Consider the following 24,884-nt stretch of genomic DNA (forward strand, 5'->3'; position numbering starts at 1 on the left):
ATTCAGGTTTTTCTCTTTGAATCGAGAAAATGTTTTCAATTTACATTTCAGAGAGGCACCGTAAAGCGTGTTGTTTTGGAAGGAGTGCGTTAAGTTATACGTAGGACCAGTCACGGCAGCAGGAATATCACACTGTCGTCCCTAGCTGGGTATGTTGAAAATTGGCGCTGGAATTGTGATATAATTACGGCAACACGAAAACAACAACATTTAGGTCACTATAAGTTTATAGAAATGAATGTTTACATTTTTTCCTAACCAGAAAAATATAGATCAAAAAATTATAAAAATAACAGTCGCATTGTCATATTTTTGACGGCCAAATACAGTAAACGTTCGCTATTTTTTTTTTTTTAGTTGGGACGCTTTCTTGTCGGGGGATCGCTAATTGGGGTAAAACCCAATTAAAAAGTAGCCAAACGTCAACATTTGATGTCAGAACCGTGTTGGCGTTTCGTTTTCGCGGGATCGTTCAAACGTGGCGTGTAAAATTTGTCTTTAAGCAATTCATAGAGTGAACAACATTGACGGTTGTCAAAACGCCTCAATTGGCCAACGGCGTTCCATAATCGGGGTAAAATCGTGTCCCAATTGGCGAACGATCACTCACAGTTAGAAAAAAGTACTTCCATTTTCCTTTTTTTTGTCATAAGACGGGCAAAGCTACCCAACAAGGGTATAGACCAATGCAAGATCTTGATCTAACCTCACTTATTTGACAGTTCACAGAGCTTGTTTACAAGGTGTTAGAAGAAAAATCGATGAGGAGAAAATTAAAATTCATATTTTTAGTTTAAAATTGCTGCGATCCGAATATTTCAATGATATTCTTTGCATTCAGCATGAAATCAATCGCAAAGGACATCTACATGCGAATAAAATGACGAAACATTTTTATCGGAAGCTTCGCCAAAGGCTAAGTCCCGGTGAAAAAGCTCTGTGAACTGTCAACCTACGTCATCATGCACTGGTCTATTAAAGAGTGGGAAGCCAATGTTATGTAATCTCATGTTTACAAAAGTTAAATTTTCCTAACTTATGATCAGTTTCTACTCGTAATTAAGTATATTTTACTTAATATTGAATAAATCATACTTTTCAGAAAATTTACTTAATTTTGGATTCTTCTATTTGAGTGAAAATTACCTAAAATAGATACTTTTTTCTAACCATTTTCAATCATGCTTATTATAATTTTGAAAATAATTTAATTAATTTGAAAATGATTTTTATATTCAAAACATAACTAATACTCCTGGATATTTTCAACTACAAATAAAATCACTTTTTTTTTTATTTATTGTTATTGCTTATATTGGTTGTTATTGATATGATAATATAATAATATATAGCATGGAAAAGTATTCCCGGCAGGTTTTGTATCGTGTATCAGCATACTCGTTTATAACAGCAATTTCTTGAGCAATTTTAATATTATTGCTTCACAGTGAACTCTCGAGTAAGCTCAAAGGATTCACTTGAATTTGGGTAACATAATATTGCTTTTCATTTTTGATCTTGTGCTAGAATAGGTACCAAGCCGGAAATGCTTAATCGCTAACCATTAAGGCACTTACATCTAAGCGCAGAAAAACATATGTCATACAATTGTATTGGTTATATTGATAAGTATTGATTGAATAATATATTATTGAAGGCACTGATTACAATCCTTTTTTCATACGTGAGTAAAGTGAAATTTTAATGTATTCAAGTACCACTTGGACTTTTTTTTGTTAGTTTAACATTATTCATAATATTTTATATCACAAAGAAATTTTTGAAAAACGTTATGAAATTTTTTCAAGTTTTATCCCGACAAAAGATGGGAAGATCCATTAATTACGTAACGTAAAAATTAGCAACTTTCAATACCCCCTCTCTCCTATGTCACAGTTTTTGTATGAATCAGCTGAAAATTTTGTTTTGGTCGTCACACTCCGGGAAACCCCCCCTTCCACTCTAAGCGTTACGTTATTAATGGATGTTCCCAATGAAGCTGTGCAAATTGTGAGCAATTCTCTGTGACATCGTAAGTCGATTTATTTTTGTATTTTTTTTTATTTCCCTGTAAAGTTAAAATTTTCAAACTGCCTGGAAAAAAAGGAATTTTTCAACAGTTAAATGCATTGAATCAAATGTTTGCAATAGTTGTATAAAATCATAGAGTTTATTAATCAATTAATAACAAAATCTCCAGAATCCGCTTAAAAAATGGCTGAGTTTTTGGCCCATACTTCTTGACCTGTTTTCGTGACGATCCCAGAATTGAAACATAGCAATGACTCTCCTATATTACCACGTTTCCAGTTAACCTGATCTTTGATAGCTTTTAAAATACCACCTGAATTTTCTTTGACTTTTTGTGATTTTTTTTCATGGGATTAACTCAAAGTTTCATTAACGCTAAACGTCTTTCTTAATCGACTAAAACTCACCCGTGTAAAAAAGAATTGGGTGTACTTTCTGTTAAAAAAAACGGCAAACCAATTATGCAAATTAAGTATTCGATCATAAAGAATGAATTTGCAATCTTTCTGAATTTTTTTTTAATGAAGTCTTAAAAAAATATTTGTTTTCCGGGAGAACTATCCCTATCCTCAAACGTCATTGTGTTCATTCGGTGCACGTCCTAATAGTTTATGACCTATTTTGTAAATACGATCGTATCAATGTAGACTCCCACACCTTGTACAAATCCCAGCAAGATCTTCAGCTGATCATTGCTTAGAAATAGCAATCGCTTGCCAGCGGGAACATTCACGACATCTTCCCGCTCGAACTTCTTCTTAGCAATGAACCGGTTGAACGTCCGGATTTCCGATCCAATCCGAAGCATCGGGTACTGGCTGAGGAGCAGAGCTGCATTCTCAACCGTTCCGAAACGAAGCACTTCTTGCGACGCCAAGTGTTTAATAGCTTCGATCAGCCTTCCGGGTTCAGCTTCCAACAGGCCATCATCTACATTATGATAGCCATCGAGTGAGTGCTCTTTTGCCTTCGTAGTCAGCTCCAGAAAGCGAGACTGGAGTGGTGCAAAATCCTCAAACAGACAGCGATTTGCCTCCGTTTCAGTTAGATTCATATCACGCATCAAAACGTCCAAATTTTCCAGGGCAAACAGTGAGTGAGCGACAAATCTCGAGAAATCCGGGCATTCCATTTTTGAAACGTAGGAGATCACGTTTTCAATAGTAGTTTTTGAACGGTACTGAAACGACACTTTAAGTGACTCTAGTTTTTCGAATGATTTGTCTTCACAATCTGGACGGCTGCACGTGCCCCTCCATACGGTTTCGATGAATTCACGATGAGTTCCCAAAACAGATTCAAAAACCCGCAAGATTTCGGGGTCAATCAATAAGTCTCGGTACACCGCATGATAGAATACATCAGCGGTGATGCAAACGATTGATTCAATTTCGACGGTCTGATCCACTGGTTTCAGTTCAAAGCGGAATGACTTTTCCGTACAGACTTCTGATACATCCAGCAAGAAGCGTATCTTGGAAAGCATATCTTCGCTTTCACGGGTTTGATGCGTCACGAAATCAAATATCATATCTTCCATATTTCCCGAACGTTTGCGAAGGCTGTTCATGCTTTCTATTTCTCTTCGATTCATTGCACAAAGCGCTCGAAGAAGGGGTATCCCTTTTCCTACACCATTGGAAACGAATGTCTTATACGCAGAACCAATTGTAAAACGGTGTCCTGCGCCGATTTGTAGTTCAGTATCGGTCAAAATACTGAAATCGTCGACGATTTTGCGAACGGTCCTATATATCTCGATCAGCTGATTGATCGCTTTGCCGAAATCGGCAACTTGACCTCCGGTTTCTTCAGCCCGCTTAAAGACGATATTGGCGATCGGTTCATCGCCAAACATTTGTCTCAACAAAGCAAAAGTTTCTTTAAAACTCTGGGCTATGCCCTGAATCATATACAAAAATTTACGCACTTGGCCTTCCTTCATACTAATGATATTTCGCATTTTGTACTCAAACCCGAACAGTCTGATGTGCACAAAGTCATCGCTCACAGAAACTTCAAAATGGTTCTCCACAAACGTTCTGATCATCTGTAAAATTGTTGGTACGTAAATTTCATTATCGCCGAGGAACTTCTTGACGTTCGTAACAAACCCTGACCCGACAGTCACGGCCTTAACGGCCGAGTCCGAACATCCCTTGAAGAACTTACATATGCCATCGACTTGTTTACCTCGAATCAATCGTTCTGCATTGGTAAAGTTGATTACCTCCCTGGCGTTGAAGCACATAGCGCAGGCCAAAGTTACCTTCTCCTGGATGGTCAGCCGCGTCCAGTTGATCACGGTATAGATTACCGTATCGATGACCATCAAACCATTGACTCCTGCGTTTACTCCATTGATGACTCGTTTGGCTAGCAGGATGCGTTGCAACTGCGAAGGATTGATGCTTTTCATTTTTGAGGCCATCGCAAGCCTAGCTGCTGCACCAATGGATGCAAACGTCAGTAAATTGGCCGATATCATGAACCAGTTATTGCGCGCTTCGGCATTCTGTGGAATAGGTAAACGTTATGAATTATTTCTTAACAGAACGATCTACTAGCTACTAAAGTGATTAAACAATATTGACATATTGTTCCCCAGAAAACCGTCTCTCTGAAAACCATTCTCCTTGAACAATGTACTATTTCCCCGAAATAGGGAATGTTGAATGTATTTTTCCTTTGTTTCAATGCATGACCCTGAATATGGACATTAGAGTGGGGCGCAGTTGTATGGAAAAACGCAAACTTCGTCCGATCAAGTGAGATCAAGGTTTTTCTGAATCGTTTTGGGACCCCAATCAACTGTGCAAAATATGGGCTCGATTGGTTGCAACCTCGCATGCCGCATCGCGTTTAAAATTTACATGGAGATTAGTATGGGAAAACGTACTTTTTTACATTTTTGCTCTTAGCGGCTTCAATTTATCATCAATCACGTGACTCAATACGTTAGCATCTAGTCTGAAAGATGCCGAAAGACTTTGCCGAAGAAGGTACGTAGCTGGAAGGTCTACAAAAAATGTTATTACGTTTCGAAAATTGATTGTGTAAACCATATGCAAGAAATCAATGTTTCTGCCAGCACTACCGGACAACCTATGGTTCTCGAAGGGCAAAACCCATCTTCCTTCTCGTCGGATTTTTTTCTTTGTGAAATGATTCCGGATATCTCCCATTAGCTCTAAAGCCCTATAAGATCAATTATTTTGAAATAACACTCAGTTCAATTATTGGTCTACGTAGTACGGCAGTGTTGGTAGAATAAACGATTTTTTGCATATGGTTTGAACACTCAATGTTCTAAGCGTTATAACTTTTTTCGTGGACGTTCCACCAACGTGCCTTCTTCAGCAAAGTTTTTCGGCATCCTTTGGGTTATACTTTAACGCAATGGGCCACTTGGTTTACGATGAACTGAAGCCTCTAGTAGTAGAAATGCAAAAATGTACGTTCTCCCATACTAATTTCCATACAAACTTCAAACGCGATGCGGAAAGCGAGGAAGCAACCAATCGGTCCCAAATTCTGCACAGTTGTTCAGGACCCAGAATTGCTTCGAAAAACCATTGATTTGAAAAAATGACCATGACGCCCCACTCTAATGGACATGTACATGAGGAAGGTTTACTCAGTTGCGTGCTCTTGCCTACGCAATGTCGGGTATGATCTTGACGACCGACTGGCAAATAGTACACACAAACAACCTCTGCTTGATCAGTACAATTGCTGATGAAGAATGTGTGTAGTCGCCAGACAACTTAAATACGCTCACTCTGAATGTAAAAGTGCACTACACACATCTGGAAGCGTTGGTTTGGCATATGGATTGTTAATGCTTCGACTATGCGTCCGATTTGGGAATCTCGGGCTCATTCAGTAGCCGCTAAGTTTCGAAGGCCGACGGAGATTTGTTGGTTAAAAGCACCAGTCTAGCGTACTGAGGGTCATGGGTTCGAGTCCCATCGAAGGTAAGTCATAACCTCCAATACATTTTTCAAATCAAAATCTTCCACATAATGTACATATTCACAATCGAGTTTTCAGAACATTGTGAACTAATGTCCAAGTCGGAAGTCTCGCGCTTATTTTTCGTTGCGTGCAATAAAATTCAAGAGATTAAGATGATTAAAAATTTCTGAGTGATCGACTGTGTGTAATCGAGTAAATGTTTATTCAACTGTTTCTATGAGGAAGAAGAGTTTAGTTAGCTAAAATTGTTTGTTGGAGGGATGGGGAATTATTCATTAATGCGGTATTTTCGGATATAATTAACTTTTGCAATGGTTGTGGCAAAAGGCACGTAACGAAAGGGAGGGAACGGTATTGGGGTGTTAACAAAATTTATGTTGGTAGATTTTTGGTACATTTCATCGCATACATTTTCTTGAATAACATCTGATTTTTTTAACTTTTATACATTGTTCGATGTTACTCAACTAATTGCAAAATAAACTGCTTCTGATCTTCATCCGTTGACAATTTCGAATTATATGTTTTGATTTATGCAATACCTCGCTCCGCATTGTCATTGACTACTTCCAAGCTTTTAATTCGTTAAACGGCATTTTCATATTGGTGTCAGGCCATTAGGCCGAAGGCCGTTAGGCCGAAGGTCATTAGGCCGAAGGCCATTAGGCCGAAGGTCATTAGGCCGAACGGTCATTAGGCCGAACGGTCATTAGGCCGAATGGCCATTAGGCCGAATGAGAAAAAGAAATGAAGTTTTTCCTTCCTCTTTCCTCCTTCTTGCTTCTTCCTTCTTTCATCTTACTTATTTCTTCTCCCTACTTTGTTCTTCGCTGTTCCTTCTTCCTTCTTCGCCCAACTTTTTTTCTTCCTTCTTATTACTTTTTTTTTAATTTTTCCTTTTTCTTTCTTCTTTCATCCTTTTTACTTTTTCTTTCTTCATACTTCTTCCTTCTTCTTTCTTCATTTTTCCTACTTCCTTCTTCCGTCTTCCCTTTCCTTCATCCTTCTTATTTCTTCCTTCTTCCTTCTTCCTTCTTCCTTCTTTATTTCTTACTTCTTCCTTCTTCTTTTTTTTTCTTCTTCCTTCATCCTCCTCCCTTCTTGCTTCTTCCTTCTTCCCTTTTCTTTTTTTTCTTCTTCCTTCTTCCTTTTTCCTTATTCCTTCTTCCCTCTTCATGTTTTCCTTCTTCCTATTTCCTTCTTTCTTCTTCCTTCTTCCCTTTTCCTTTTTTTCTGCTTTCTTCTTCCTTTTCTATCTTCCTTTTTTTCTGTTTCCTACTTCCTTCTTTCTTTTTTCTTTTCCCTTCTTCCTGTCTTTTTTTTTCTGCCTCTTTCTTCCTTCTTCCTTCTTCTTTTTTCTTTCTTCTTTCTTCCTTGTTCCTTCTTCCTTCTTATTTCTTCCTTCTTCCTTCTTCCTTCTCCCTTTTTCCTTCTTCCTTCTTCTTTCCTTCTTCTTCCTTCTTCTCTTTTCCTTTTTATCTTCGTCCTTCTTCATTTTTCCTTTTTTTCTTCTTCCTTCTTCCTTTTTTCTTCCTTCTTCCCTCTTCCTTCTTCCTTTCTTTTTCTTTCTTCCTTTCTTCTTCTTTCTTCCTTCTTCATTCTTCCTTATTCTTTCTTTTTTCTTTTTTCTTTTTTCTTTCCTTCTACTTTCTACCTTTTTCCTTCTTCCTTCTTCATTCTACCTTTCTTCTTATTTCTTCATTCTTCCTTCTACCTTCTTCCTTCTTCTTTCTCCCTTCTTCCTTCTTTCTTTTTCCTTCTTCCTTCTTTCTTCTACCTTTTTCCTTCTTTCTTCTATCTTTTTCCTTCTTCCTTCTTCCTTTTTCCTTCTTCCTTCTTCTCCTTCCTTCTTCACTTCTCACTCCCACCTGCTGATTCGGCCTAATGGCTATTCGGCCTAATGACCATTCGGCCTAATGACCATTCGGCCTAATGGCCTTCGGCCTAATGACCCAGCATCTTTCATATTCATCTTGCTATTCCACTGCGTAATATCAGTTTCCAACGAGGATTCCGGAATCTCTAGAGCACATAATAAATAATTCTTTGGTGCGCTGACTGCCTTGTGGACTTCGTGGCCGTGCGGTTAGCGACGTCAATCGTCTAGACGCATGGGCTATGGAGCGTGGGTTCGATTCCCGCCCGGTAAGGAGAAAACTTTTCGTGATCGAAAAATTCTCCACCGGTCCACTGGGTGTTTATGTGTCCTGTCCGTTGTCTCTAGGTGTTAAGTGTTTCAGTCTGTAGGCCCGGATAAAAATGTACTATTGGTGCAATAGTGTAAACAATTGAATTACCATAAAATGTACGGTATACAATAGGATACATTGTTTCTTGATGGTTGCACGGATTGTATCAACACTGAGGATACAATACATCAACATATTTCTCTAAAGTAACTATACTTGCAATTGTTTTTGAAACGTTTTCGTACATAAGTTTAATACATTGATAACTTTTGAAACGTTTATTTAAATTGCAATTGCTATTTACAAATATTTAAATTGCATTGTTGAACAGTAAAGCTGTCACAACTGAGAAATTAAAATCGTATTGTTTTACTATACAAATACAATACAATCCATTGTATTTTGAACAGTTTTGTTCGGATATTTCAACAATATATTAACCATATACTCTATTGTGTGACGAAAAAAATGTATGGAAAAATCTCAGATTTTGTATAGTTACGATACTTAACAACCCGTACATTCTATTGCGAAAACTTCATTTACATTTCAGCAAATGGTTCATAACAATGCATTCTAATGTATTTCTATGGTTTTATTTACAATATAATCTATTGCCAATTTATTGTTATTAATAGTAGTGTTACAATAAATTGTATTGTTATTCTACTGTATTTTTTATTCGGGTGACCTCTGGTCGAAGACGGTGTTCCTGTCTTTTTTCTTTTTGTACAAATGAGTGCAGCTCAAGTGTTAAAACGTCGTTTGATTCGACTATGGATTTAGCAGACACATTTTTTTGGTTATCTCATCAAAAAATCAAAATATTGTTAGAAACAAACACATTGAACAAATTGAACAAAATATTTACCTGATGTATTTATGGAAGGCTTGAATATACTGTCGGCGTAGCACCAACTTAGAATTCGGAAGTCGGGACTTCCGAACCGAACTTTCTTCCGAAGTTTTATCTGTCAAACTAATAGATGTTGTAACCTCTCAGTTACAATCCTATCGTAGCATCGATCAACAATTAAAAAAAATGTACATAAAAAAATTATATATATATATATATATAATTAAATAAATAGATTAAGATAGTAATGTTATATATTTAAAAGTTTTGTTATCCCATCCTAGTTCCTTTCCTTCGGTGTCAGATGCCCTTTACAACCCTATTATAAATTTAAATTTGAATTATCCCTTACCCCCTGACACCAAGTAACCGCTGACAACAAACGAACGTTTGTAACAACGACCGTAACCCGCTACCATGCTACCATGTCGGTAACAATACCCATTATGCCATGGCGGTTTTGTAAACTGCGGTCCAGCGGATATAAAAACCACCTGAAACCAGGTTCAGGATCTTATTCGGCTAAAGTTTCAAACCACAGTTCGCGTTTTTAAAAGTAAATTAATTACCACTTTGCAGTGACAGGAAATCAGCATCTTGCCGTAGCGATAAGCAGAGTGCTTAGTTGTAGAAGATTCCGTGCGCGATTCTACCATCCTGGTATCTGCAGTGAACCTACCCGGATAAAAAATACAATAGATTTTATTGATGAGCATTAAATTCAATTGTTTTTATATCATACCAATTAAAATGCCATTTTGTTATTCAAATAGACGTACAATAAATTCTATTGCCAGTGAAATTTCGGCAATAGAAATACATTAAATTCAATTGTAATGGCAAAAATTTGTTCGAGAAAAAATCGATTTTTCTATTGTATAGATACATAACAACCAGGGTTCGTATCGCTCACTCAATCTCAGGAGCACAGGTTGCTCCCTCACGAAAATTTTCGGGGAGAAATCACTTTTCGCGAAAGAAAAACAGCTTGGAGAGTGATAACCATTTTTCGCTCACTTCGATTGCCGCCAAACGTTGGGTTGCTCTTTTTCTTTCATATTCGAATCTTTTCGTGGCATCTTCAATGCAAATGGTAGTAGCTTATGTAGAACAAATAAGTTAATGCTTTCATACAGATAGCGTGGTGATGTGGCTAGAGTAAGCGGCTATTATTGTTACTATTCTGGATTCGAATCCCGACGCGGCTATACAATTTTGCAATTGTTCTGCGATAATTCTCGCGAAAAGTGAGTGAGAGGGTAAAAGTGATGAAACGAAACAGGATTTTCATCTAATAGGCAAGGTTTTCGTTTATCATCCACGGCTAATTGTAGAGAAAGATTGATGGGTGAAAGATGATCCTCAACATAAAAAACGAAAAAAGATTCTCCCTTGGCCCGAGAAACGCTTGCTTTGACTCATTGAAACGAAAAGTTGAAACCCTGATAACAACCCCTATTTTCTATTGTAAAACTGCCATTTACAATAGACTTTATGGTGGAAAACAATAGGCTTCAATGTAATTCTATTGTGACCCACAATAGAGTTTAATGTAATTACTAATCATTTCAGCGTACTGTCACAATAATTTCTATTGTAATTCTTTTGGAAATTTTTATTAGGGTAGTGCCTGCCAACTGTGCCACGTGGGCGTACATCGACCGGAGCGTAGGTGGTGAACGCAGCGAGTGAAGCTTACCGAAGCCAAGAACGACGCCATATCAACACCGCAGCCGACGGATTCATCCACCGAGCGGCGCGACGAGGGCTGGTTCATCCAACGAGAGACGGCGATACGAAACAGTGTCTGATAATAACCAGGGGTGACATTGCGCATCTCGAATCGAATCACTCGATTCGTATGTTTTTGGATTCGTTTCGAAAAAAATGCGGCATTATGTATTTCGTTCGACTTCATTCAGTCGCAGTACAAGATTTCGAATGGTGCAGTACTATAGCTCAATCGAGTCTGTTCTGTCAAACGAAACGTAAACAGAGAGAATAAGAGATAGCTGTCTCCGTGTTTAGTATGCCGCCCGCTGGAGAGACAACCTTAAGCGCATGGCGAGAGTGAGTAAACAGAGAGAATAAGAGTAATTTCATCTGCGTGTAGCATATTGCCTGTTGGAAAGGCATCCTTCAGGGCATGAATTGGCAGTTAATTTATAAACAAGCAATTTGTGCTCAATGACTTTAAAAAGCAATATTATTTATTGAGTAGTTGCAACCAATTAAAACATTATGCCGATACGACATGTTTTGTAAATTGAAATAGGAACACGGCAGGTATTTTCGTCTGTTCGTCATAGTCTCGAAAACCAATAAAAGAGACGCTTTTTTGTAAAACTCATACGTACCAAATCGTAACTTCAGGAGAAACGTACTGCTATAGTGGAGTTCTAGCAAATGTACGTTGCTTTCGTTGGTTTTAGCCCCTACGACGATGGACGGAAATACCTGCCGTGTCCCTATTGTTACGACACAAATTATAAGTTTTATGTTTATTCGAGTGTGTGCCACAGATCCAATTTTGAGCTAAATAATTTCAAGCTAAAGAAGAATTTGATAATAAATTACTTTGATGTTTCCATGTGTTTTATTTAAATGCACTTGAGTCATCTCATGCGCGTTTTTTTATTTAACTAATCTATTTTTACGTAGATTACGTTTTTACGCAGATTTTCTTTATAGATTTTTCATGCGATTTATCGAAATCGTCAAAAAATACGTGAAAACTTCAAAAAACCTATTTTAGTTGAAATCGTTTTTACACAGATTTCGGGATAATTAGAGATTGCATATTGTCTGGAAAATATAAAAGTAGGTATACTAATGACATTCCTTTCCTCAAGAGACAATAATAAAACATTTATTCTCTTCCCGTAGAGAAATAATAACAAATATAATTAAAAACTTTCAGCAAGAAATAACAGAAATAACTCTCGAACAACATTCAGAAAGCTATAAAGGTGACGAGTGTTTTCATTCGACTTGGGTCGTTTCTCAGTGTGCTATCGAGTTTCCATAATGCCAAAACATACTCGAACGATGAGTCGTTTTCGAGATCGAATCGAAACCCGTAATGCCACACATGTTCGACTCGATAGAATTACGTTCGAATCGAGATGCACAATGCCACCACAGATTGTGGGTGGTGGCGAGTTCTAGACTGGTAATCGACGACCTCCGTCATTATCAACGTCTAAGACGAATTAAGTACTGTCCATTTAATTCCACCAGTTAATTTTCGTTATCTTTGCAGATACGTATTTCGACCACAACTTTCAAGTCGAGTCAAGTACAAGACACTGAAGACGACCACACAGTTGTGGTCGAAATACGTATCTGCAAAGATAACGAAAATTAACTGGTGGAATTAAATGGACAGTACTTAATTCGTCTTAGACGGTTTAATACATTCCACTAAAAGAGCTTAATATATTTTTCTGATTATCAACGTATCACACGTGGCGGGCGAGTGGCAACGGCTGTCTAGGAGGTGAGAGCCCCTGTAAGGTCCGGCGGGATTACCCCCACTTGCAGGGAGCTCAATATCCGATGAGTTGTCACCCCGTGCACGAGTTTAGGGACGTCACCGTGCTTTCTTCTCCCTCACTCCGTTTCAACGCTTCGATGAACGCTAGCAGAAATAGCGCCAACTGGAATCTGCTTACTGCTGCACATGTAGACGACCGCTACCCGAACAAAAAGGTGTGTTGATTTTTCCCATTCCATTTCCCTTAATTAAAGTTAAAAATAAAAATGTACATTCTTAGTTACTAGTTCTATTCAATTAAAAATTTCTTATTTATTATTTTCTATGATCATCAGCGCCGTAGCGTGGGGTTGGCCGGGTTGGCCCCCGCCAAGGGCGCCAGCCATCAGGGGGCGCCGCAATCAATAATTACGGTATGGGAAACAGAACAATTTTATTCGTTACATGACCAAATAATAACAAACCGACAAAGTCCAAAGATCTAAGGCGGTAATATTTCAAGGAATCTAATCTTTCTTCTATCTTAAATAAACAAGTCGAATGATTTGGTCTTAACTTTGACTGCCATTTCGGTTTCTCTGAGATTTTCGGAACCGGTTACAAGGGACTAAGGACAAGTCTAGAAAACTTATATTTAAAAAGTTATTTGAATATTGTAGATCGGATTGTTACCGGATTTTCAAGCACAATTACTGCCACAGATGTTGACTAAAATTGTGAAGGACCTTTTGCGCTAATGACTTATATCGGGTAGGGGTAAGGGTAAGGATGGTGTAGATTTAAGACGAATTTGCTCATTTCATTCAGAAAAACTTCTTTTAGTCCGAAAAATTATCATCATGGCCGCATTTGACCTGGCGGGATTACGGTAAGCAGTTATAATGCGGCTTGCTTAAATGACTACTTTGGTTATCATTTATCAAATCTCTCGTAGATTAGCAAAATTTATCCGCAATAGATACAACATGTGCCAAGGCATGTGCTATCAAAGCATTCATAGCCTCATTTCACCACATGGCCCTCCTGCTTCCGATGTCGATTCCGAACACTTCAAAGTTGGATATTATTGACCCATCAAAGTACCTCCAATCCACTGACAGACCCATTCTTATGTTGTATCTTTCTTGATCCGAAATCCGTTTTCGATCATCGACCGATCCACTTCAGAGTTGGATTTTCTTGTTCCAACCATTTGATATTAGTAAATGATTTGTCACGATTCTCAAATCTCTTTTCTCTGCTGTGTAGTGGCATGTTCGTTAGTTCATTCCACTAAGAGCAAGAAAAAGCCGTTAGGACACTATGAGCTGTAAGTAAATAACTTAACAATGTTCCAACAGATTCCGTACGAGGATCCATAAATGCCCACGACTCTGCCAAGTTCCTAACATATCTTCCATATTTTGCAAATTAGTGCAAAAGCTCACATTATTTAAAAACTGTCCAGGGACATGCCGCCTAATATACTGCTTGTTAAATGAAGCATCTTTAATCCACTAAACTTTTTAATCTTATTGTTCTACAAGATGAGCCAACATAGAGAAGAAAATCTCGTAATAAAAATTTATAAAACTTTAAGGTGGGATTTAAATTGTTATTGGAGTGTAAAATATTGCAAATTTGTCCTTAGAAAAAAAGGGGCGCCCAAAAAAGATTTCGCCAAGGGCGCCGGGAGTCCACGCTACGACTCTGATGATCATATTTTCCCTTTTTCCGCCATCTTTATATTGAAAAATCGTTCAATCGGTGCATAAACGTGGGAAGTTCGTTCCGTCATTCAATAACTCCCGGATTGACCCTGAGCTTAGATTAAATTAAATAACAACTTTCAATGTGTTGTTTAGCGCATCTTTAGGCGAATCCAGCGCACTTTTTCCGAAGTTGGGAAAGTTGCCTGTATCTGGAGAAAAATCCTACTTCTGTTGATGTTGTGTGTGTGTGTGTGTACAAACTAACCCCCACTGTCTAGCAGTGATGTTATGGAAGAAAGCTGTCTGTTAAAACAGTCAGATTTAATCCGGGAGTTAGAAAGTGCTAGCTCTACTGCAGCTCCAGTGACCCATTTCAGAGTGCCTGGTATTTCATGTCCACTCCGAGGTCACTATCACTAACAGTAAGCCCCGCATAAATACATTCAGATATCAAATGGATATATGCAATATATTTATACTTCCGGGATCAAGATTTATATCCATGATACATCATAAACATACATCATTGAACTCAGACCGTATTTAGTAGGTCATACACTAGTTTCATATGTGACAATATTTTGAATTAGCAGATATATAGTAGTAGTAGTCTGTTGATGTAGGCCTTAAATAAATAAATAAATAAATAAACAATAAATCCATTAAATCATGCTATCTGTTGTTGAGTTGCCTTAGGTATTGCGAAAGTGTGTCGGTAAAGGGACATTTTTAGTGAATAAAAGATTTTCGCCATCCATCTTGCATTATGGAAAGCATCGGGCTAATTTTTTAATGTTTTTCAACTTTCCCTCCCAAAAATATAGGCGTAAGCTAAATAACTTGATGATAATCTTCGCGGTGATGTTGTTCTTTTGGTTGTCGCTCAAAACAATCCAATAGTCACCCTTTCGTTGTCTGTTATTGATTATTAAACGAATACATCATTCACACCAGAATGGTATGAGCTTTTTTTAAGCGGTACCATTGTGTCTGAAACCGTTTAAAAATCTCAAAATTCGGAGATTGTGCTGATTCAAATTGTAGTACTTTGAATGCCTTATCTTGCGAATATCTATGAACTGCCATATATAAAGCCAGTAATCATGCGGGACGACCAAGCCAAAGGATGCTACTGAATATCTTTCACCATTCGTGGATGAACTTCTAACTGTTCTAGAATCCGGAGTCTTCATTAATGAGCATAATCCGGGCTTTCATTTGTGACACACCTGCTCGAGCTTTCACTAAGTGCGTAACAAACTTCAATGTATGGGTGCCTCAAGTGTACAACAAAGGGAAAGTATTCCCATGAAACACGATGCATGACATTTCCTGAAACACATGCTAAATTACGAACTGATCAAATGTTTAGACAATTTGAGTATCCAGAACATCAACGTGCTATTTCACCATTAACAAAACTGCCAATTGACAAGATAGAGGACGTGATTGTGGCAGATTCGTTGCATTTATTGGAGTTAGGTATTATGAGGAAACTAATGAATTCCTGGCGTACCGGGTCAATGACTAAACGAGCCAAACGGAGTATTCACGGAAAACAGCAGATCTCTTTGAGACAATATAACTCACGAACGGGTGGACCAATTTACAAGATTCTCTCAGAATTGGATTCGTCTTGGGATCAGCTGTGTTCGTACATACTAATAGCTGATCAATTTGCCAGGAAAATTGAGAAGTTGTCTAAATGCAACGGCTTTATGAGTTCTGAAGAAAGCCATCAAGCTCGAACTGAAATCGATCTAGAGTGCGACGCCTCAATCAATTAAATGATTGACAGATCAAAGACATCGGGCAGGTTCGCCTAGTATAAGATAATTTCGTCAATAATCTCTTTGCAATTCAAATTGTAATTGCTAACCAGATAAATGTAGAATCGCCTACATCAAGCTGCCTGTTGCTTAGAAGCAGTAAATAATTAATGTAAAGATAGAATGGTGTTCATTTCTACCCGTTCATGGATGCTTTACACGGTCCCTATTCTCATGCTGGTCTCATAAAGGTAAGAATGTCAGAACAAGGACGTGTTTTTTTGCTCGCGCATTTTTTCCAAGTGTTTTTTCTCGTTCGTTCACTGTTTACGTTTTCGCTTCCTCGCGTTGGCGCCAACTGATCGCTAATGGCTCGTTTACATATTCGCTAGTTCTAGCGGACAATGCACTATCCGACAATACTAGCGCTATATTAGCACAATGTAAACGCTTATTAGCGAGGACAATTCCTGTTTACATTGGGCTAATATCGCGCTAGTATTGTCGGATAGTGCATTGTCCGCTAGAACTAGCGAATATGTAAACGGGCCAATAAGGGGCTGAAATGTACTTTTCGGCTCTGCAGCGAGGGCGTGAACCAGGATATCGCGACCAGGTTTACCTGATCTATCTGGAGCACGGCTCCACTACCTGGAAGGACCTGAAGCTGGTTGGCATTATAAATTACACCGTCGTTGACTGGGAGCGATATCGGCCAGTGCACCGCGATGTCACGCAATGCACCAACTGCTTCAATTTCGGGCACGGCACCAGGAACAGCCGCGCTGCAACAAGTGTGGCGAACCCCATCCGACTGACGAGTGCTACAAAATGGAGGTGGCCAATCCCAAGTGGTGGTGTAGCCATCGCTCTTCGCTACAACATCAATTGTCTCTGCTCCCAAACTTCCAGCTCAGTGTCATCGAGGCCATCGGTGTCGAAGTGACTACTTCGGTCGGCACAATCGCGCTCATCGCGGCGTACTGTCCAACGCAAGCCAAAGCCGGCGATGGATCATCGGCTGCCCTTCGAAGGGACATCGTCAAGCTTACGCGGAGGCAAGGCCAGTATATCATTGCCGGCGACCTAAATGCCAAACATCAAGCCTGGGGCAACAGTCGCGGCAATCGAAACGGCACCATCTGGAGCAACGACATGGAGGAAGGCCACTACACGATCTTGAGCCCGGATTCCCCCACTCGGCTGAGTCGGTCCGGTGTCCACGCAACCCTCGACCTCTAAATAACAAACATGAACGACCACGTCTCGCAGCCGGTCGTCTACCAGGAGCTCAGCTCGGAACACTATCCGGTGGTGGCGGAAGTGGGCTCCTCGGTCAATCGGCACCAGCAGTTACGGCGAAACTACCATCCAGTGAACTGGCAGCGGTTCCAGCAATGCGTCGACAACACCATTAATTACGAGGTGCGTCCGGAGACGACCGCCAACTGTGCGCCATCGATGAGGCAATCTCGGTGGCCAGAGAGCAGCATGTCCCGACGGCTCGGCAGGTAAGCAACTCCTTAACCATCGATACACTAACCAAAGATTTGATTCGATTGCGGAATGTCACTCGCAGGCAGTTTCAGCGTGCTGGACTGCCTGAGCTTAAGGCACGCTGCAATCGAATCACAAAAAAATATCAAGGCCAGAATGGTGGACCTCAAAAAATAACGACTTCTCGAATAAGATCCGCACTCTCCCAGATTATGCTAAGCCGTTCTGGGAAATGACCAAAATTCTAAAATCCAAGCCTCGGCCCATTCCACCTTTGATCCCACTAGACAATAATGGCTCTAAGGATCGCTTGATAACTCCTGCAGAGAAGGTCGCTGAAATAGGTCGTCACTTCGTCAGCTCACACAATCTTGGGCAGAACATCGTCAGTCCACACGAAGCAGCCGTCACCGAGCATGCTAACAACATCCATTTGATTCCCAACGACTTGTCGGAGGAGTTAAAGATCTCAGCTGGCGAATTGACGGCCTATATCAAATCATCGAAGAATATGAAGGCCCCAGGCTTCGACAGCATCCTGAATCTCGAGCTCAAACACATGAGTGCTCCGTTCTTTGAGCACCTCTCGCTGATCTTTAATCAGTGTCTCCGGCTCAGCTACTTCCCATCGTCCTGGAAGTCAGCGAAAGTCATCCCCATCCGGAAGCCTGGGAAGGATCCTTCCTCCCCCAGAATTTATCGTCTCATCAGCCTTCTCTCAGGGTTATCCAAGCTATTCATCACTGAGGAACAGTTTGGTTTCCGACGCGGTCGGTCAACTGTACACCAACGTCCTCAGACGGAACAAGTTTGTCTCAAAAACATCCGCCATGGCCTTACTCGATGTCGAGAAGGCATTTGACAATGTAAGGCATGATGGCCTGGTGTACAAACTACAACGCTACAATCTTCCCAGCTGCCTGGTGAAAATCATCAACAATTACCTGTCGGCAAGGACATTCCGGGTCTCAATCAGCGGAGCGAGTTCCAATGCGCACAACATCGTCGCAGGCGTCCCCCAGGACAGTATCCTCGGGCCCGTGCTTTTTAATCTGTTCACCTCCGACATGCCAGAACCTCCAGAAGGTGGCATTCTGTCTCTGTTCGCAGATGACACCTCCATCGTCTACAACGGTAGAGTGATCAGAGCGCTAATGGCAAAACTCCAACGAGGCCTGGATGCCCTGACAGAGTACCTCACCAGCTGGAAGATCTGTATCAACGCGGCGAACTTCAACGGGTCCAAAACAAATTCCTGAGGATGATCCTCAACACCCCTCCCAGGACAAGAACATCCGAAGTCCACCGTCTGGCCGGGATAAAGACCTTACAAGAACGCTTTGGTGAGTGTAAAGAAAAGTTTAGGGTCCGTTGCTTGCACTCGGACCAAGAAGCGCTTAGGGCGCTAGTTCCAATCTAGGTTGTCAAATTTTTATTGTAAATATTAGTGTACATAGTAGTTAAGTTATCAAATTTAAAAAAAAAAACACACTAGCGCCTCCTAAAGGCCGTCATAATATATTATATTTTAAAACTCAGATAACAATATAAAAAAATCAAATCGAAGCTGACGGCACGGCAAATGCTGGGTAAAGCGTACCATTGGTACTTCGCGTACCTGAAGGAATAAAATAGACCCACAGAGAATAGACCCCATCTCGCGGTCCTTAGCTTCTTACCCAGCAACTCCTATCCCTACCTCCCCGCGGTGCAGGCCGGGATACGAGAAACCTTAGAGAAGATCGGGTAACCAACCCCGGTGGGAACTATGGTCGTATGCTGACAGGGAAGGGGGGGGGGGGTTGCTCCTCTCCGGAGGTGCAAATCTTATTGAGTGTCGCATGCAAAGGCGCGTGATCGGGTGGTGACCGATCAACGAGAGAATGTGCAGGTTGAGGATCAAAGGCCGGTTCTTCAACTTCAGCATAATCAACGTCCATAGCCCACACTCCGGAAGCACTGATGGTGATAAGGACGCATTCTACGCGCAGCTGGAACGTGAGTACGATAGCTGCCCAAGCCACGACGTCAAAATCATCATAGGATATTTGAACGCTCAGGTTGGCCAAGAGGAGGAGTTTAGAGCGACTATTGGGAAGTTCAGCGCACACCGGCTGACGAACGAAAACGGCCTACGACTAATTGATTTCGCTGCCTCCAAGAATATGGCCATTCGCAGCACCTACTTCCAACACAGCCTCCCGTATCGGTACACCTGGAGATCACCACTGCAGACAGAATCACAAATCGACCACGTTCTGATTGATGGACGGCACTTCTCCGACATTATCGACGTCAGGAAATATCGTGGCGCTAACATCGACTCTGACCATTATCTGGTGATGGTTAAACTGCGCCCAAAACTATCCGTCATCAACAATGTCCGGTACCGACGACCGCCGAGGTACGACCTAGAGCGACTGAAGCAACCTGATGTGGCCACTGCATACGCGCAGCATCTCGAGCCAGCGTTGCCGGAAGAGGGTGAGCTCGATGGGGTCCCTCTTGAAGACTGCTGGAATACAGTCAAAGCAGCCATTAACGACGCAGCGGAGAACAACGTCGGGTATATGGAACGAAGTCGACGGAACGATTGGTTCGTCGAAGAGTGCAGACAGATTCTGGAGGAGAAGGACGCACTGCAGGCGGTCGCGCTGCAGCAAGGTACCCGGCAGAACGTGGAACGTTATAGACGGAAGCGGAGACAGCAGATTCGCCTTTTTCAGGAGAAGAAACGCCGCCTGGAAGAAGCGGAGTGCGATGAGATGGAACAGCTGTGCCGTTCTCAAGAAACACGCAAGTTCTATCAGAAGCTCAACGCAACCCGTAAAGGGATAAGGATGGGAGCATCTTGACGGACGAACGTGTGGTAATCGAAAGGTGGAAGCAGCACTACGAGGAACATTTGAATGGCGCTGAGAGTACAGGCAGTGAAAGTCAATGCAGCGGAGGAGATGACAACGTCAGTTCAGCGGACGATGGAAGCCAACCAGCCCCCACCTTGGGGAAGTTAAGGATGCCATCCAACAGCTAAAGACCAATAAAGCAGCTGGTAAGGATGGTATCGGAGCTAAGCTAATCAAGATGGGCCCGGCAAAGCTAGCCACTGGCCTGCACAAATTGATAGTCAGAATCTGGGAAACTGAACAGCTACCGGAGGAGTGGAAGAAAGGGGTCATATGCCCCATCTACAAGAAAGGCGACTAGCTGGAGTGTGAGAACTTTCGAACGATCACCATCCTTAATGCCGCCTACAAAGTGATATCCCAGATCATCTTCCGTCGTCTGTCACCATTAGTGACTGAGTTCGTGGGAAGTTATCAAGTCGGCTTCGTTGACGGCCGCTCGACAACAGACTAGATCTTTACTGTACGCAAATCCTTCAAAAATGCCGTGAATACCAGGTCCCAACGCATCATCTGTTCGTTGATTCCAAGGCGGCATACGACAGTATAGACCGCGTAGAGCTATGGAAAATTATGGACGAAAACAGCTTCCCTGGGAAGCTTACCAGACTGATCAAAGCAACGGTGGATGGTGTGCAAAACTGTGTGGAGATTTCGGGTGAACACTCCAGTTCGTTCGAATCGCGCCGGGGACTAAGACAAGGTGATGGACTTTCGTGCCTGTTGTTCAACATTGCGCTAGAAGGTGCAGGGTAGAAAAAATTTCACAGTCAATGCAGTGAAAAACATGGATCTCAGTAAAATCTGCTGTCGCCTTCATCGCCGCCGTGGTGAGTGCGACTGGGTGCAGCCGAAAATCATTTCCAACACCGACTATTAAATTTCGCATTCAGCCACTCACAAGTCGCTCTGACATGCTGCTCAGTTCGCGCCTTACCGTATGACTGTGAGTGGCCCATTTAAACGCGTGGTGAATTTTTCAATTTGCTGGGTGAATGTGTACATTTTGCTGTGGTACATTTCATCTTCGCGGCGCTGTGGGTGATGTGAGTTCTTTGTTTACTTTTCTGCCTCTCCGGGAATGTGAGGTTGATTTCAAAGCAGGAAGAAAATAAAAAAATGATATAAAAAAACATCACCTTCATCCAGTGCTGCCGAATATTTACAACCCTGAGAAGGTGTCATGCGGAGAGCCGGGTGTAACAGCCGGGTACGATTTTCAACAGATCCAGTCAATTTATTTGTTTCGCGGATGACATGAACATTGTCGGCAGAACATTTACAAAGGTGGCAGAATTGTACACCCGCCTGAAACGTGAAGCAACAAAAGTTGGACTGGTGGTGAATGCCTCAAAGACAAAGTACATGCTTGTGGGCGGAACAGAGCGCGACAGGGCCCGTCTGGGAAGCAGCGTTACGATAGACGGGGATACCTTCGAGGTGGTCGAGGAATTCGTCTACCTCGGATCCTTGCTAACGGCTGATAACAATGTCAGTCGTGAAATACGAAGGCGCATAATCTGTGGAAGTCGGGCCTACTACGGGCTCCAGATGAAACTGCGGTCAAAAAAGATTCGCCACCGCACCAAATGTGTCATGTACAAGACGCTAATAAGACCGGTTGTCCTCTACGGACATGAAACATGGACAATGCTCGAGGAGGACTTGCAAGCACTCGGAATATTCGAGAGACGGGTGCTAAGGACCATCTTTGGCGGTGTGCAAGAAGACGGTGTGTGGCGGCGAAGAATGAACCATGAGCTCGCCCAACTCTACGGCGAACCCAGTATCCAGAAGGTAGCTAAAGCCGGAAGGGTACGATGGGCAGGGCATGTTGCAAGAATGCCGGACAGCAACCCTGCAAAGATGGTGTTCACTTCCGATCCGGCAGGTACGAGACGACGTGGAGCGCAGCGAGCGAGATGGGCAGACCAGGTGCAGAACGACTTGGCGAGCGTAGGGCGTATTCGAGGATGGAGAGATGCGGCCTCGAACCGTGTATTGTGGCGTCAAATTGTTGATTCAGTGTTATCTGTTTAGATGTAGACTAAATAAATGAAATGAATTAGGTCTGTTTGACCAACGTAAGTCTTAGTTTTACTGTTTTCTGTATTAGGATCATGTAAAATTGTTGTTAGGGACAAATCGTACCACCAAGCGGCTTCCCGGATAAACGATTTGCTTTTAACTTCTAGCGCTGCCTTCATCAAAGTTTTCTTTGAAAAATTAGCATACATGCAACTTCCTGCAGGTTTCTTGTAATTTTGCGGCATGATAAAGGAATTCTGTAACATAAAATCAATGCCAGTTTGAAAAAAAAGGTTTGAAAACTGAATCAGCAGTTTTTGGAAAATAAACTATCGTGTATCAGCTGCTGCAAGTCACCCCTCAGAGGGACAAATTTAAAAAAAAAATACCAACTAGATGCGTCTACGGATGACATAGGTCGATGTTTGGGTATATTTTTATTGTAAAAAAAAAACAAAAACTTGTGGAAAACCCAAGTGTTGCAAGTCACCCCGCTGTTGCAAGACACCCCGTTTGACGGTAATTTAAAAGTGAAGTTATAAAATGCGCAATTTCTAATGCAGCAAAAAAAAAACTCATTTTATAATTTTATATTCAACTTTTTTCAATATCAATTTAAATAGTTCGAGTATTTTCATTTTCGCACGAGGCGAACGCTCTACTCTCGTGTAATTTTTCCTAATACTTAAAGGTAATTATTTATTATATTCATTTATTTAATCATTTCACACCTAACCCAAAATTCATGTCGGACAGCAGCGTCCGAACGACGTAAAAAAATCGTGGTACATTCTGGAAGTGGTTTTCTGGGGAATGTTAAAGAACCGTTCTCTGGTCCCAGGTTCTATGAAAATATCAAAGTTCAACACAAGAGTAATCACATGCCAGTTGAGCTTTTTCGGCATCAACATGAACGCAATTTACAAACCTCAAACGGATTCACCGATATGCCGTGCTGATCGGCATCCACCAAATTTTCGATTCCTCGTTTCGTTGCGTACAGGGCGGATATGCCGGTCACCAACGCGAAAGGTATGGCCACAGACAAACAGACATAACACTCGTCAAATTTCCATCGTTCACTGATTTACTGGTCAATTCAAATAATCATTAGTTGGCCAATCGGTTACTAGTAGCGCGCGCATCGGATTTACTCGAGTTTGACGTTTGCTCACTACTGCCATCTGGTTCGTGATTTGCCTAACTAACTGAGATCAACAGATGTCGTTAGCGTTTAAATGACGATGAATTTGATGAGTGAATATTCAATGTGTTATGTCTGTTTGTCTGTGGTATGGCCATTCCGCCGGTCGCGAATATACACCCAATTGATCCCGTGATACCGAGCAGTCCAACAAATGCATCCATATCCTGTTTATCAGCGTTTGATGCTCCCACTGCATAGCGCTCGATTCGTAGTTTGTTATGTATATTGAGGCTCAAATTTCCACGCTCCGGGTAGAACAGAGTCCCACGCGGGAACTTGTTTTCGTCCAGAAATTTGTTGAAGCTATCGTAAATTCTTCCAGCGACATCGACATACGAATATTCATTGGGAGAACAGTGGACTTTTATAAGTAACGTTTCGAAAAAACTTCGAGCCATCTTTTTTACCACCAGTACCAGGGGAATCAACTGGAAGCGATAAGTTCTCATCTGTTTTGTTATCTTCCGCAAGGCGTTTTGATTCTTACTTGAAAACATACAAATTTTTCCATCAAGGAGCTTTTCCTCCTGCTCATCTTTGAACTCTTGGAGTGGCATATTCATTGCTTGACCCAGTATGTTGATAACATCGATTTCTGATTTCGCAACAAAAGGACTATTCAATACTTGCAGTTTGATTTCATCATCGCGAAAGGAGAACCTTCGGAGTCGTTTCTCGGCCTCAACGCTCGCCATCTTTATCAGGGATCTACTCCGTCTCCGGTTACCACTCAAATTACGCCCAAAGAAGCGAAAAAGTATCAAATGAATTCGTCTGCAAAGAACTGATTATTCAAAACACTTTTAAGGCACACAAATAAATGATAAAACTGCTTCTCAGAACTGTGTTGCTTTTTATAAGTACCTACCTGATAAGACTTAGCTAATCTAAAAATCGTGAAAATTACGACGATGACGAAGAGGTACTTGGAGAAAGGAAACCACAACACTTCTAGAGGTTTCCTTTATAAAAAATTGCCGAACCGACCGAACCGACCGAGTCGCAGAACTTGGAATCCAACATCCAACGAATCCAAAATCCAACTAGGCTTTCAGCGATCGTATACGTACACGCACGTTTCACTCACACTTTTACTCGGTTTGTTTGCAACCACGAGCAGCTGTCATGGCACGGCAAAATCAAATGGGATTGTTTGCAGCCACGAACCTGCGTTCGTGTTGGTGAGAAATGTCGGCGAGACCCTAATGCTACGTTTAGACAAAGCAAGTGAATTGA

At 41.3% G+C, this 24,884-nt stretch overlaps 1 protein-coding gene across 3 annotated transcripts; it reads right to left on the reverse strand.

The window, feature by feature from the left end:
• Window positions 1-209: 209 nt before the first annotated feature.
• On the reverse strand, window positions 210-24,701 carry LOC134226513 (uncharacterized). Of its 3 annotated transcripts, none has more exons than XM_062707340.1 (4): window positions 24,517-24,701; window positions 23,733-24,422; window positions 23,370-23,472; window positions 210-4,546 (listed from the first exon to the last, which is right to left on the reverse strand). In XM_062707340.1, exons 2-4 carry the CDS (start codon window positions 24,341-24,343, stop codon window positions 2,648-2,650), a joined length of 2,613 nt encoding a protein of 870 aa, XP_062563324.1. In that variant the 5' UTR covers window positions 24,344-24,422; window positions 24,517-24,701; the 3' UTR covers window positions 210-2,647. The 3 variants fall into 3 exon arrangements, with proteins under 3 accessions (XP_062563324.1, XP_062563323.1, XP_062563325.1); XM_062707339.1 differs by having other exon boundaries at window positions 23,733-24,432; XM_062707341.1 differs by having other exon boundaries at window positions 23,733-24,448.
• Between the last annotated feature and the right edge of the window lie 183 nt (window positions 24,702-24,884).

The sequence above is a fragment of the Armigeres subalbatus genome, chromosome 3 (assembly GCF_024139115.2).
Source record: "Armigeres subalbatus isolate Guangzhou_Male chromosome 3, GZ_Asu_2, whole genome shotgun sequence".
NCBI classification, from domain to species: Eukaryota; Metazoa; Arthropoda; class Insecta; order Diptera; family Culicidae; genus Armigeres; species Armigeres subalbatus.